This window comes from Micromys minutus, assembly GCF_963924665.1.
Source record: "Micromys minutus genome assembly, chromosome: 30".
Taxonomy (NCBI): domain Eukaryota; kingdom Metazoa; phylum Chordata; class Mammalia; order Rodentia; family Muridae; genus Micromys; species Micromys minutus.
In genome coordinates this window covers 21,643,202-21,655,901 of record NC_137965.1, presented here as the reverse complement: position 1 = coordinate 21,655,901, position 12,700 = coordinate 21,643,202, and the positions used below count along the sequence as shown (strand labels likewise).

At 39.5% G+C, this 12,700-nt stretch overlaps 1 protein-coding gene across 1 annotated transcript in view; it reads right to left on the bottom strand.

Moving 5' to 3' along the window:
* PACRG (parkin coregulated) overlaps positions 1 to 12,700 on the bottom strand; it is a gene marked incomplete at both ends in the record, with an annotated part of 454,827 nt that overhangs the window by 371,963 nt on the left and 70,164 nt on the right. The window contains one exon of the mRNA XM_080941761.1: positions 7,727 to 7,861. Coding sequence (XP_080797887.1) covers positions 7,727 to 7,861 — 135 coding nt within the window. The remainder of the gene's footprint in view (positions 1 to 7,726; positions 7,862 to 12,700) is intronic.

The following is a 12,700-nucleotide window of genomic DNA, read 5'->3' as shown; positions in this document are numbered from 1 at the left end:
TTCAGAAATGGATAAAAATTAGCCCAATTATTTGTTAATATTTGATTTAGGCTTTGCCTGAAGGAAAACCAGAAGCAACACAAAATACTGCACCCTGTCTCTGGAGTTACTGACCACTGTGAAGAAACAACACGAAGCGATGACATACTTTTTCATGGTCAAGCTGTCGACCGGATTCCCTTTGGAATCTGTACAACTTCTGATCTGCAAGACGATTTAGTAATGGGAGATGGAGAGGGAGGTAAGACAGGCGGGGTGCTGTTCCCGAAATAACAGATTGGCCTGGAACCAGAGACTCAGCTTCCGGGCAGATACTGAAAATGTATCAAAGAGCTCCCATGTGTCCAGAGGCACTTTCTAACGGGAGACGACACAACACTCAAGAGCCTTATTCCTAGGTGGCAAGGGTCAAGACTTGGAAGGTGGCAGCAATCCCATTTCTTCCCAGGAAATTAAGTGACAGAAAGCTGTCATGGTTACCAGACCTTACAAGCCATCAGCCAAGGCCTCTCTTAGTTTCCCGCAGTGGGGCCCAGCTGGAAAAGCAGGGATGCTTTGTTTTCCTTCTGGCTGTCCATCTACTCACAACACTGTATGTTTCCTCCTGGCCCCGGGGTAACTTGAACTGTCCTTAGCCAGTGCCCAACAAATCACTGTCACCGAGCATCGGTCGGGCCTTTCCCTTCAATCTACAGGCTTTTCAGGAGTTATAAATCAGTTGACTTTCTAGCTCGATGAGATGGCATATGCCCTAGTTTGAGGAACAGATGGAGGCTTGGGGGAAAATTGTTTCTGCAGGCTTGCTACAAGCAGCTTTCCTCCATAAAAGTGAACCATTCACACTAATTTCTAACATAAATTATGTTGGCAGCAAGGAGCACTGGCCCATTCAGCAGAAAACCTTTCACCCACCTTCAGAGGTCACCCAGCCCATCCGAATTCAAGTTATTTCTCATACACCACTGCATTTCTAGGCTGTGCACATTGAAGGTGGAGCTATTTACATCAAATACAAGAATGGGGTTATGCATAGAAAACAAAGAACAAAACCCCAAGCACAGCACAGTACAAATCCAGAATTCCCAAACACAGCACCTCACAAGAACAAACCCCAAGCACAGCACTGTACAATGACTGCCAAAGGTCTGTCTTTTCAGGATTTCTGGAATAACTCTGGCTATTAATTAATCACAGGAATTAACAATGAAAACGTGGTATCCTGTTCCTACAAAAAATGAGGTGAGTTGTCACTTGTCTCATGAAAATGGCCTTATAAATTCTACTAAATCCTGTTATCTAACACGAGCTTTTGCATTTCTCCAAAGCAACAGAAGCCTGGGACAATTCCACGAGAACATTCATCCTTCTTCATGTAAAGCCAATTATTCAGCTCAAATAAATTTGCCTACATGATTTTAGAAATCAATATTAGCATTACCTTAAGGGCAATAAGCAGAGCGCTCATTTTTTTTTGAATATGTAAAAAATGGAAACATTTAAGAAACTGAAGGCACCAAGGGACTAAATTATAAATCAAGATTGTAGGGATGAGGGGCCACCCCGATGGCGAGTAAGTGAGGTGCTATCATGTTATAGTGTGACTTACTTTAAAAAACAACAATGTATTCGGATAAGGAGCTACCATGGCTTGGTGTTGATTTTAACTCTGAAAAAAATCAGCACACGCTTTAATAATAATTATATTCAGTAACTGTTTTTCCAGTTAGGAAATTATCAGTTATGTCAATGAAAATATAGTCATAGTGATAGGGTTTTTATTATCCACGAAGACCAATGGCGATGAGAATGAAAAAGGATTAGGAAAAGGAGAAGAAACACCAGTGGAGAATGCCTGAATGGGGCTGTCACTCAACACAGAACGGGAGGCTCGCAAGCCCCATCACTCACTGGTCCTTTTAAAGACCGACTGAAATATCTTCATTTTTGTGAACACCATTTCTGCACTTAGATATTCAAATCAGACATTTGTTTTCACTCACTTAGAAAGAGAAACGAGCTTGTCTCTGTAATTTGGAAGTGAGATAGACAGAATAAAGAACCATTGGGAAAGCATCGGCGCATTACCCGAGGAGAGTTCCCAGGATAAAAGTTCACCACGCCTATAACTACCAGTATATTTCTGAACCACAAAATATGATGGGCTCAAGTCATACTTCCTGCCCCTGATCTGCCTGCTTTTTTTCCCTAGAAGTCTTGGTCTCGAGAAGATTCCTATTTAAAACTGGCTGTGAAAAGTACTTCACAAAATATAATTACTTTAATAATTATAAAACAAACTTCTGTGATCGCCCATAATTAACAAGAATGGCATTGTTGTCCTTCAGACTGGGAAAATGAGTCCTAGAGAATTAAAGACAGAGGTTTGCATTAGTGACTAGAAAGAGGGGCTGCTCTGCTCGGCTGTGCTTGAGCTGCATTCACAGAACACAGGCGCCTGCTCCGTGCCAGCTCCTGTTCTGGTAGCACGGGAGAATGCACAGCTTGAACCAAGAGCCAGACCCACCTTAGAAACACTCGGCACACACTTCTCGAGGAGCTTCTTAACAATCCCGCTCAGTCCTGATCCTAACCCTGGCTTCTTCTTCTCAGTTTTGCTAAATTCATGGACCTTAGGTTTGTTTTTTTCTCTTAATAAAATACAATGAAGTGAGTTTTAACTAAAGTGGGGTGTACATATACGATTTACTTATTTAGATAAACATTCCTTGATTAAAATGTGTTACAAAGAAATATTTATAGCTACTTCATTATATTAAGATTTTTAAATAGAGAAACAGTCTCATGAGCAGAATTTTAATCAATAGGCAGCTGTATAAATAACAATTCACCTTGGGTAATGAATCCTTTCAAGGCAAACTTGATTTGCGGATGGGTCACTGAGGAGGCACATCGAGGCTACCAAGGCCCATTCTGACATTAACTTGCCTGTGTCTGGTCTACTGAACTTAAGTGACTTCTGAAAGCTACTTGCATGTTAAATGATGTGCGCAGGGGCAGGAATGCAAATGCCACCGTTGGCTTCTTTTTCTGGACAAGGACTTCCTGGATATTGCCATGTGGGTGACTGTGAGGTACTAAGAGTGGGAACTCTGAGGACTACAAGTCCATGCTGGTGTCTCTCATTTTATGAGAAGTTGAGAGGTTTATGATTTTGGTGCAGTGTGTAATAATTTTCCCAGAAGGCTACAGGCAGTGGTTTCTTAGACAAATTCTGAATGGGTGTCATATGCTGCCACATAGCAAAGTGTCATGGATTGAGAGAGGTGAGCTGAAGTCATATCTACTTTATCAAAATGATGATAAAATGCATGGATTTAGAGACACTTCAGAGCATCTGCAGCCCTTTTCATCTTTAAAATGAGTGGTTTACAATATAACAGACTTTTTTTTTAAAGCTACTGTGGTTATAATATTTTCCCCAACTCTTTCTTCCAAGGTCTCTATAGAAGTGACTGTTTTAAAAGAACCAATGTCAAAATATTAAAGAAAACAACGGTCTGAAATCCAAAGCTATAATAATACAATACACTTCACAGAGTCTGTTATGATTAATATTTCTATTGGCTGCTGAGTGTGCAAAAAAAAATGAGCTTTATCTCAAGTTTATTTAGGTGACCACCAAGTGACCTCAGATTTTGGTCTTCCCTAGAGAAGCTTTCCCTAGGGCCTGAATCTAGAAGGTGAACACTGTAAGGGTAGGGAGAGGAGAAGAGAAAAGAGCCGGGAGGGGCAGGAAGAGGCGCAAAAGGAAGAGAAGCAGAGAAGAGAGATCTGAGGAAAACACAGGAGGGGCACTGGCAGAGCTCACACTGGGTGATGGGAGGATGGGCAGTGCCTGGAGGCAGCATAGAGGGTCAATGGCCAGACAGCCATGTGAACTTCTCCAGAACTCCTTCTTCAACCCAAGCTCTGACTTCTGGTCTACCCCCCTCTCTACCACAGGGTGCCTTCTCCAGCCTTACCACTCTTCACTTCCTGCTGAAGCAGCACACATGGAGGGGGCATGTAGTGTGTGCTTCTCTGTAAATGTTCTGGCTCCAGAATGTCCACATGGGACCTTAAGGTGGAGCCCCACCCGTCCCACACCAACCACTGTCCTTGTGATTCAAATTATATTAGGAAGAGAAACAGAAATTCCAAAGAGAAAACTCAAATACGGGTTTTCAACTTCTGTTGTCCTTCTGTTGTCTGGATTGTACCCTATCTAGACCACCTGTCTCTTTCCCATCCTGTGCTCATAATGTTTATAGTGAAGGTTTCAGCCACAAAATAAAATGCCCTACTTCCTGATTACTAACAGTATCAAGAGAAATGTAGAAAAAGTTATCAATCTTCTTCATGACTCCATTAACAGGTAACAAGCGTTCCTTAGATGTGTTTTAAAAATTCACATTCACAAGTTTAAAAAGAATTCCAGGGCTTGGTCGCTAAGCTTCATATTCTAGACTAGATCTTGTCATCTTTCTGAGATAATAAAGTGCCAACAGGCAAGAATATAGAAACTTCTACTACACATATTTTGTAGTATTTCTCTCATGTTTATCAAAAAATTATTTTATGCAAAACCCACACAGATGTAACCTGCCTTCTTATTTTTAATAATTCCCTGTAGCCATCATTTTTCTGAGCATCAGATGTAGTCTTTATGTCTCATACCCATGATCTTAATCTGGAGTTCTCCAGCTCAATGTGGTAACCGTGTGGTGACTTAAATCAAAATTAATTAAAGTGAAATAAAATTAAAAATCCAGTTTCTCAGTCTCAGTAGGCACATTTCAGAAGCTTAATGGTCACATACGGCCAGTTGTAGCGCAGCAGATTATAAGTGTGAAATGTTCCTACAGTTACAGAAAGTTGTTCTGGGCAATGCTCTGATCTTCAGAGATTCTGTAAGGAAGAGGGTCAAGTGGATAGCCAAAGGTTTCAGCTTGCCTTGTTTGGCATGTGGAAAATATGGGCACTTTCAGGTAAACTACTGTATGCCATCAGGCCCCAATGAGGACCAGAACGTGGGATTTGCCTAGCTCTGGTCTCTAGCCTCTGACTGAATTAAGTGATTTATGGGGTAACTACACAGCTGCTTTTGCTTCTACAAGGCCAGTTCAACTAATCTTGAACAAGCAGAAGGAAATTTGATGACTTGGGCGGGCATATCTATATCTTAACAGAGAGGAACTGCCAGATTGAATGAGGAGACACTCTTAAGCATGCATTATTGGCAGTGAGAACTAGGTATTTCAAGCTATAGGGGTTTTGGAATTTTTATTGCCTGACTGTACACATTCTCAGGGCATTTGGAAGTGCCCTTGGAGTCCCCAGCAATCTTGAGAAGTTCTGAGAAAGGCCCATTACTTCCTGGGGAATTTTGTCCAGTCTGCAATGAGAAAGGTAACCTTCATGGAAACCTGTTTTCTGTCCATGCACAGTTAAATACAGTGCAAGATCTGCTTTGTTCCCCCTTTACTATCAAATCCCCATCCTTAGGGATGATATACTAAGAAACTCCCCTGCTCCTAGTTAGCAACAGATTGTGTCCACAGTTAACACATCAGGGAATAACCATGGGCACAGCACTCGGTCCACAGGCTTATGTCTCATAACATCAGGGTTTTATTTTCCATGTTATAGTTATGCTATAAAGCACCAAAACGTCCAGAAAGACAGACACCCACAGGTTCTGGGATGAGACATCTCTCTAAACTTATGCAATTATACAGTCAGTGCTGGCAAACAAGTCCTTTCTTCTTCATCATTGCTTCTTAGCTTACTCAACCAGTCCTACAATCAATAGTAGTTTCAATAAATTAATTCCCAGAAAAAGAAAATACTTATACTTATTGAATGTTGGATTTGCAAATGTAAAGTAAAAAAATTCACCTCCTTATTCTTTTTATTTGTAAAGATTTATTTATTTTTATGTATGTGAGTATACCACACTCTCTTCAGACACACCAGAAGAGCGTGTTGGATCCCATTATGGATAGCTGTGAACCACCATGTGGTTGCTGGGAATTGGATTCAGGACCTCTGGAAGAGCAGTCAATGCTCTTAACTGCTGACGAATCTCTCCAGCCCCTGATTATTTCTTAATAATGTATTTTACAGCTTCTCGATGCCTCTAAAGTTACGTTATTGAATGAGATAAAAATAAACCTCCATTACAAATTATAATGGGTGTAATTTATGTATAAGTTGAAATTATTTTAAACATCCTAACCCATTTACCTGTAAACTGTTAGAAAATCTGATTATCATTAGGCTTTTTAGAAATTCTTGTGCTTCCTTCCATGAACCATATCATAGACAATCAAACACAAATCCACGTGCTGAAACATATGTGGGTGATGGAAATGCTGGTTCTGCTAAGACCAGCATATTCAGAATAAGTATACTTGCTAGAAAATTTTCTTCACCATCCAGACGTTTCTTAAAGCAAATTCCCCTTCTAGTGGTGATGGATCAACAGCAAACAATGTTCTTCCTCTCCTCAGCAAACATTCACAACAAAGCTTAATAATAAAAACACCACGTGGTTTTTTGGCAATGTACCTAAGCTTAGATGACTGCTCAAAGTCTAGAAATGTTTGCTAATGAGAGAAAAGAATGTTTTTAAAGACACATTAGATAAAATACAGTTCTCCCTGGTTTCCCAAGTGGGAGGGGGAAAGGTAAGTTTAATGCCCCTTCCCTAGCTGTTTAGCATGATAAATTCTTCAATTCAACCGTTTCTCGTTATTTTTACTGTTCCTAATTATGGACAGTTCCCACCTCCAGACAAAGATGCTGGGTTCTTCAGCTCAAGTGCCAGCTGCTTCTCTTAAGTGATAATGTTTGGCCGGAGCTTTTTGTTTTCCTCAAGCGGATGTGACTGATACTCAGATTCCTGCACTGGCTTTGCTGTCTTTGGGCAGAGAGGCCCTTTTAGCTGATAAATATCACCAAAAGCAGAGTTGTTCATAACAAGAATAATTAAATCGCAGAAGCAGTTAGAGATAGCATCCATTCCTCAAATTAAATGTAAAAGCCTTCTCCTGCTAGAGTCACGCTTGTTTTCACAAGTCACGTCAGCAAGTCTGGGAAAAGAGGCACGGCCACATTAAGATGGAGTCATTAGGCAATACATTTATTTTGAAGCCAATTAACCTTTTGTCGTGAAAGTGTCCGTGCTGTAATGGCTTCACTGGCCTAGGTCAGCCACTAACAGGCAAGGATGACAGCCCTGTTCTGGCCGACGCTGGGGATAGAGGGGCCGCCTTCTTGTGTATTCCACTCTGCATCCCAGGGAGCGTACAGCCCTGACCTATCCATTTAGGTAATTAAAGCTTCCATTTGGAAGTGTCCTGCAGGAAGGTGAAATCTGGGGGAGATAAATGACTGTTGCTCTCTGCAGCCAGCAGCCAGGTCCATCATTTGATGGACTGCTGGAAACAGGCCGGGCTGCCAGGCTCTCATAAAAATAGAGACGAATTGGGCTGCAGACAATTCTCTAAGGCAAAGCAACTCTGTCATTTTCTTCTTTGAGGGCTATAATTTAATTGTTAGTCAAGGTGGACGGCTGACACAGGGGGCCCAGAAAGCTCTCCCACCGCCATTTGTTTGCTGAGAAATTACTCTAGTTTATTTACTTAACAGCCAAGTTTGTTTGGCATTGGGGTGTCACTCCCACAAGCGGCAGCTGGCTGTCACAGCTGTGCCCCGGACTTACCTTCCAGGCAATTTTGTTTCCTTTGGAGTCATGCTCAAGGGCGATTGGGAAGTCTCCTCGTTCATAAAATTTTCGGAAAGCGGTGGGTTTGGTCGGCCTTTCTTTAAATGCCCCTGCAGCTGGAGGACCCCGCACCTTGAAGGGAAACAAAGATACTCTTTAGCTTTAAAAATAGACTTAAGATAAATTAAATAAAAATAAAACTTTTGAAGAAAATCTGCTTGAAATAAAGTCTAAACTGCTTACCCAGGGACAACAGAAATCTCAGGTTAACATAAACATATTGAAGGTTATTTTGTTTCAAGCTACTGTAGAAAGCATTAATATAAAGGCCACTTTATTGTCTTTGTGTGAGGAAAAGAAACCAGACTTTAAGGTACATTCAATAGAGTTTAGAATGTTAAAAATGGATAATAACTTTTATGATATAAGTTTTAATAACTATAAATTTGACACTTAAATCTGATATATGCTATTGGGGGATGGTAAACAATTTAAAATATTTCCTTTAAATTCTCTATTGATACATACATACATATATATATATATATATTTGTGTAAAATGATGACCTATGTTACTGTCAATATTAGCGGAATGATAGTATAATAGGGTATCATATACAGTAAGTACTAAGTTATCAAGGTTATCAAGAAGAAAGCTGATCGACTATGTATGCATATAAGATGCATTTGGTAATCTCGGTACACCAGGAAACAATATTAGAATAAATTATGTGAGAAACTCTCTCTCCCCCAAAATGCATTCTTCATTATAAGAAATGTTTTCTGTAGAACTATTTATGCCGAGTGCTATCTTTTAAATCTTCATTATCTACATCTCAACTAACCCGCTAAATTATAGAATTGAATGTTAAATAATATATGTATAAAACTGCAGTCTACTGAATGGTTACAAACAGAACATGTGCATCCTTCTTTCTATAAAAAGGTAACTACCAGCCGTTTCCTATACCATTTTATTAGAATCACAATTGCTTTTTAACAATATGAACAAATCAGCAAATAGTTTAGCTTAATTTATTTTGTTATATTAATTTACAGTGTTTTTGTTAAAACTTCAATTTTGACGACTATATTAACATACAGCAATGTCATAAAGAACATACAAAATATAGGATGAATCTATTGTCTCTCTGTGTGAAAGGCAGTATTTGGAGCCGAGGGAGTTTAGGATGCAGGCTTGTAGAGCACTGACTTCTAGCAAGTAACTAACTGATGGGAATCCTCTAGGATGTGAAATTCACTCAAGGAAGAATGCACGCACATCCAGCAGCTCTGTCTGCACAGGTGTCTAAGCCATGGGCTGGACACAGATGAGACTGTTTCTAACCCATTTTTATCACTGGGACCGCACAGAGGAGAGAGAGTCTGAGCTGAGATGCATCAAGTACTAATTTTTGAGAACTAATTGAAGTCCAATTACTTTTCTTTTAGCCAGGAAATTACTTTAAAAATTATCATTGCCAACCTAGCACCATTTTAACACCGTAAGAACAACTGATAGAATAAAAGTTAAAAAGAGAAAACTTGGCCAGAATAAAGGTGTCATGAAAGCAGATGTATTTTCTGAAAAATTTCTGTGGCCCACCTGAATTGTTAGAGTGTGAGGATGTGTGTATTGTTATTTTAGAGTCTTCAGATGATAGGGTAGCATAAGTCCCGATTATTTTATTTTTCTTATTTGACTTTTTTTGAAATAATTCTTGATCCCTATGCACTTGGAGGAAATACTACACAAGCCCTAGGTAATCTTTATCCAGTTTCCCTACAGTGATATGTTGAGACACTGTGAGACTTGGTCACAATTAAACTACTGACCTTGATACAGATGATTTCAGGATTCCCTTTTCCCTTAGGTGGCCATACCCTTCTGTATCAGTCCCAGTCTGGATTCTCTCATTTGACAGGATTTTTTCCTCATTTCCAGAGTTTGGTTATTTCAAGAATCACACGGTATAGATATGTTGGGATTGACTCCTCATCCTTACAATTTCTAGACATTCACATACATCGTGGTTTTCAAAATAGTTCACTACTTTGTAATCCTGGAGAGCATTATGTGCCATGGGGATACCACAGTATGTTAAACATTAAATATATCCTCTTGGGGATAGCATGACAAAAACTGTACATTTTTTTGTAAGTGCTCAGTATCAAGTAACAAGAGTTTTCTTACACTTTCCTCTCCCTTCTTTCCCCCAATAATTTTAAAATTATGGATAAATACTAATTTTTGACAAATGTGAGATTATTTTTACATTGATTAATATGCTTGTGTGATTTTTCTTTTGCCATCTTTGATAATGAAGGTTTGAGATTTGGGAAATATAAATCCAATTCCCTTAAGTTACACAGATATTTGAATCATGTTTCCTATTGTACAGTGGGTCATATTTCTGAGGAATATCCTCATTTCCTCTTAACTATCAAAATGATCAGCATGTTTCTCATGATTGCAAGAGATGTGATGGCACCCATTATTTGTCTCTGAGACTGGAGATTGTCTCTCTATCAATAAATATATTTAACATAGAATTTTCAGTGTGGAGTTAGGAGAAAGATGTGGAGTTCTGGAAAAGTAAGATAGTTATTAGCAAACAGAAGAGAGTTATATCTCTCTTCCTGTGAGTTACCTGGATGTATTTAGAGTTACGTTTTGATGTATCAGTTTTTGAGTATGTATCATTATAAAGCTTTTTGTAGTAACTGGTCTGAGGATTATATTTTTATGTGAATAACAGACCTCAATTCTAAGCATTGTTGGCCATTCTTACACAATATAGAAATCTTACATCTCTCCATGTTCCATTATTAGCTATTCATATTATAGTTACCTAAAATATTCCTTTACGTGATTAAGAACCACATCAGAGACTTTTACAACTCCTTCTTCAGCAGCCAAACATAATTCTTAAATCTTAGAAGAAATGGCTCTTAGGTAAGGCCCCTCCTCTGGACAACCTTACTTTCCCAAACCCGGTGTTTAGGGTTTCCTTTGCACTTACTCTTTTCTCATCAGCCCTTCCCCACAAGAAGTCCCTAATTTTTTTTTCTATAATTCTTCCTTTCTGATGTGAGAGCTCTCCTAGACATTTTCTCAGGAAAGAAATGCTGAGAACACATTCTAGTACTTTCCCGTCATCTGAGAGTGACCTAGTTTCTTCATTCAGAAACAATATTTCAGCTGCTTACAGCGTCTGCAGCTCACAGCTCTTTCTTTCAGACCTCAAAAGGCACAACAGTGCTTCCACCTTGCCTCCATGGCTGCTCCAGAGAAGCCATCCTTCAAAAGGTCTGGCTATTCTCTAAGTGCCCCTCTGTTCTTTCTTTGTCTTTAGTGTTCAGAACTTAAAGATATACCTTGGTATGCATTTTCTGTTAAAAAGTTTTCAGCTCAGTGAATTAGTAAATTAACTGCTCACTTGCTGCAGTTGGAAAGTTTGGATCCCTTCTTTTCTTCCTTCCTTTACATCCCAAAGATGTCACACTCTACATTCATTCGTATTATCTTTTAACCCTTCTCTGTCTGTAGCTTAGGTTGGATGATTTCTGCTGCTTAATTTTCATGTCTTCTGCCCTTTCTATCCTGCTAGTGAAACAAATTAGTCTTACTACGACTTACAAAAGCTTACTATTTCTTTTCATTCTAAAACTTCCACTTGATTCTTCATTAGTTGATGAGACTTTCTATTTTATAACTGCTCTAACCCCAGCCCTGCCCCAGAAACATCTTTAGCAATGGGTGAGTCATTTAAATGTATTTCTTAATGCACATCTAATTTTTGTGCTACTGTAATGCTGATATTTATTCATTTGACTTTTCATTTCTTTGAGGCCTTGCTGAATTTGGGTGTGATATAAAGTTCTAACCATTTTACATTATGAAATGCTAAGTTTCCTTTCTTTCCTCCTTAATTATTTCATTTCATTGTTTAACACGCCACCTCCATCCCGTGAATGCTAGTGTGGTTTCTTTTATCATGGAGAGGAGACAGGCTCAAGAAACCCATAGAAACTTTATAAAAACTTAAAAAGGTTATAGAACTAAGGAGGTTCCTCCTCAAGGCTATGCTTATGCAAGTTGTAAACAGTTGCCAAGAAAGGCAGCTTTTGTGAGTTGTCATCCATGTGGGGGTGAGCTTGTCTTTGAGTCCCCCACGTTCCTACATGTAACTCCAACGAACCCATTGATTCACTAAAGCTAGACATAGGTAGAACTGTTTGTTCAGTTGTTAGTGCTCTGTGTGCAGTGACAGATGTCTGCATACATGTCTCTAGGAGAAGTCACATTACAGCTAGACAAGCAATCTGCTACTGAGTTGTAGCCACAACCTGGAATGGGCACATTTTAAACATTCTATTAATATTTCCGCAGGAATGTGGATTAGAGCTCGGTATTAACAAGCTGGGATTAGAAGTATTCACCCATGCTTGTTTCAGAGCAAAGGGCTTATTATTCATACTGAGAAAGGGAGTGGGCTCGAGCACCCATGAAGCCCCATGAACTCCCTGTCTTGAGAGCAAAAGTAGTGCTCTATTCCTAGTACTGTATATGGTGGGCTGCCTCACTCCTACTGGACAGAACACAATTTCTGCCTCTCCACTGGGTGTCCTCCTACGGTCCTGTGGTAGAAAAGAGGGAATGTCCCTTATTCCTAATAATTGGGATCCAAGTAGGTGCAAGCTCACCATAGTGTCTCTGCTGACATCATGGGTTTGGAAACTTCCTGACTCAGTGGAATGAAATGCACGGCATCCCCCTTTGATTCCTCGGCTATACCCATTAGGTAGATATTCGCTCTGTGTTTTTAAAAATTTGTCTGTTTCTGATGCCAACGTTTCTACAGTGAACTCATCTCCCGTTACTTGGCTTAAACTTTGCTTGCAGTCATCCTTCCCACTCTGCCTCAGTTCTTTTAAAGATCGTTTCCTTTTTGTCTCTACAATAGTTTT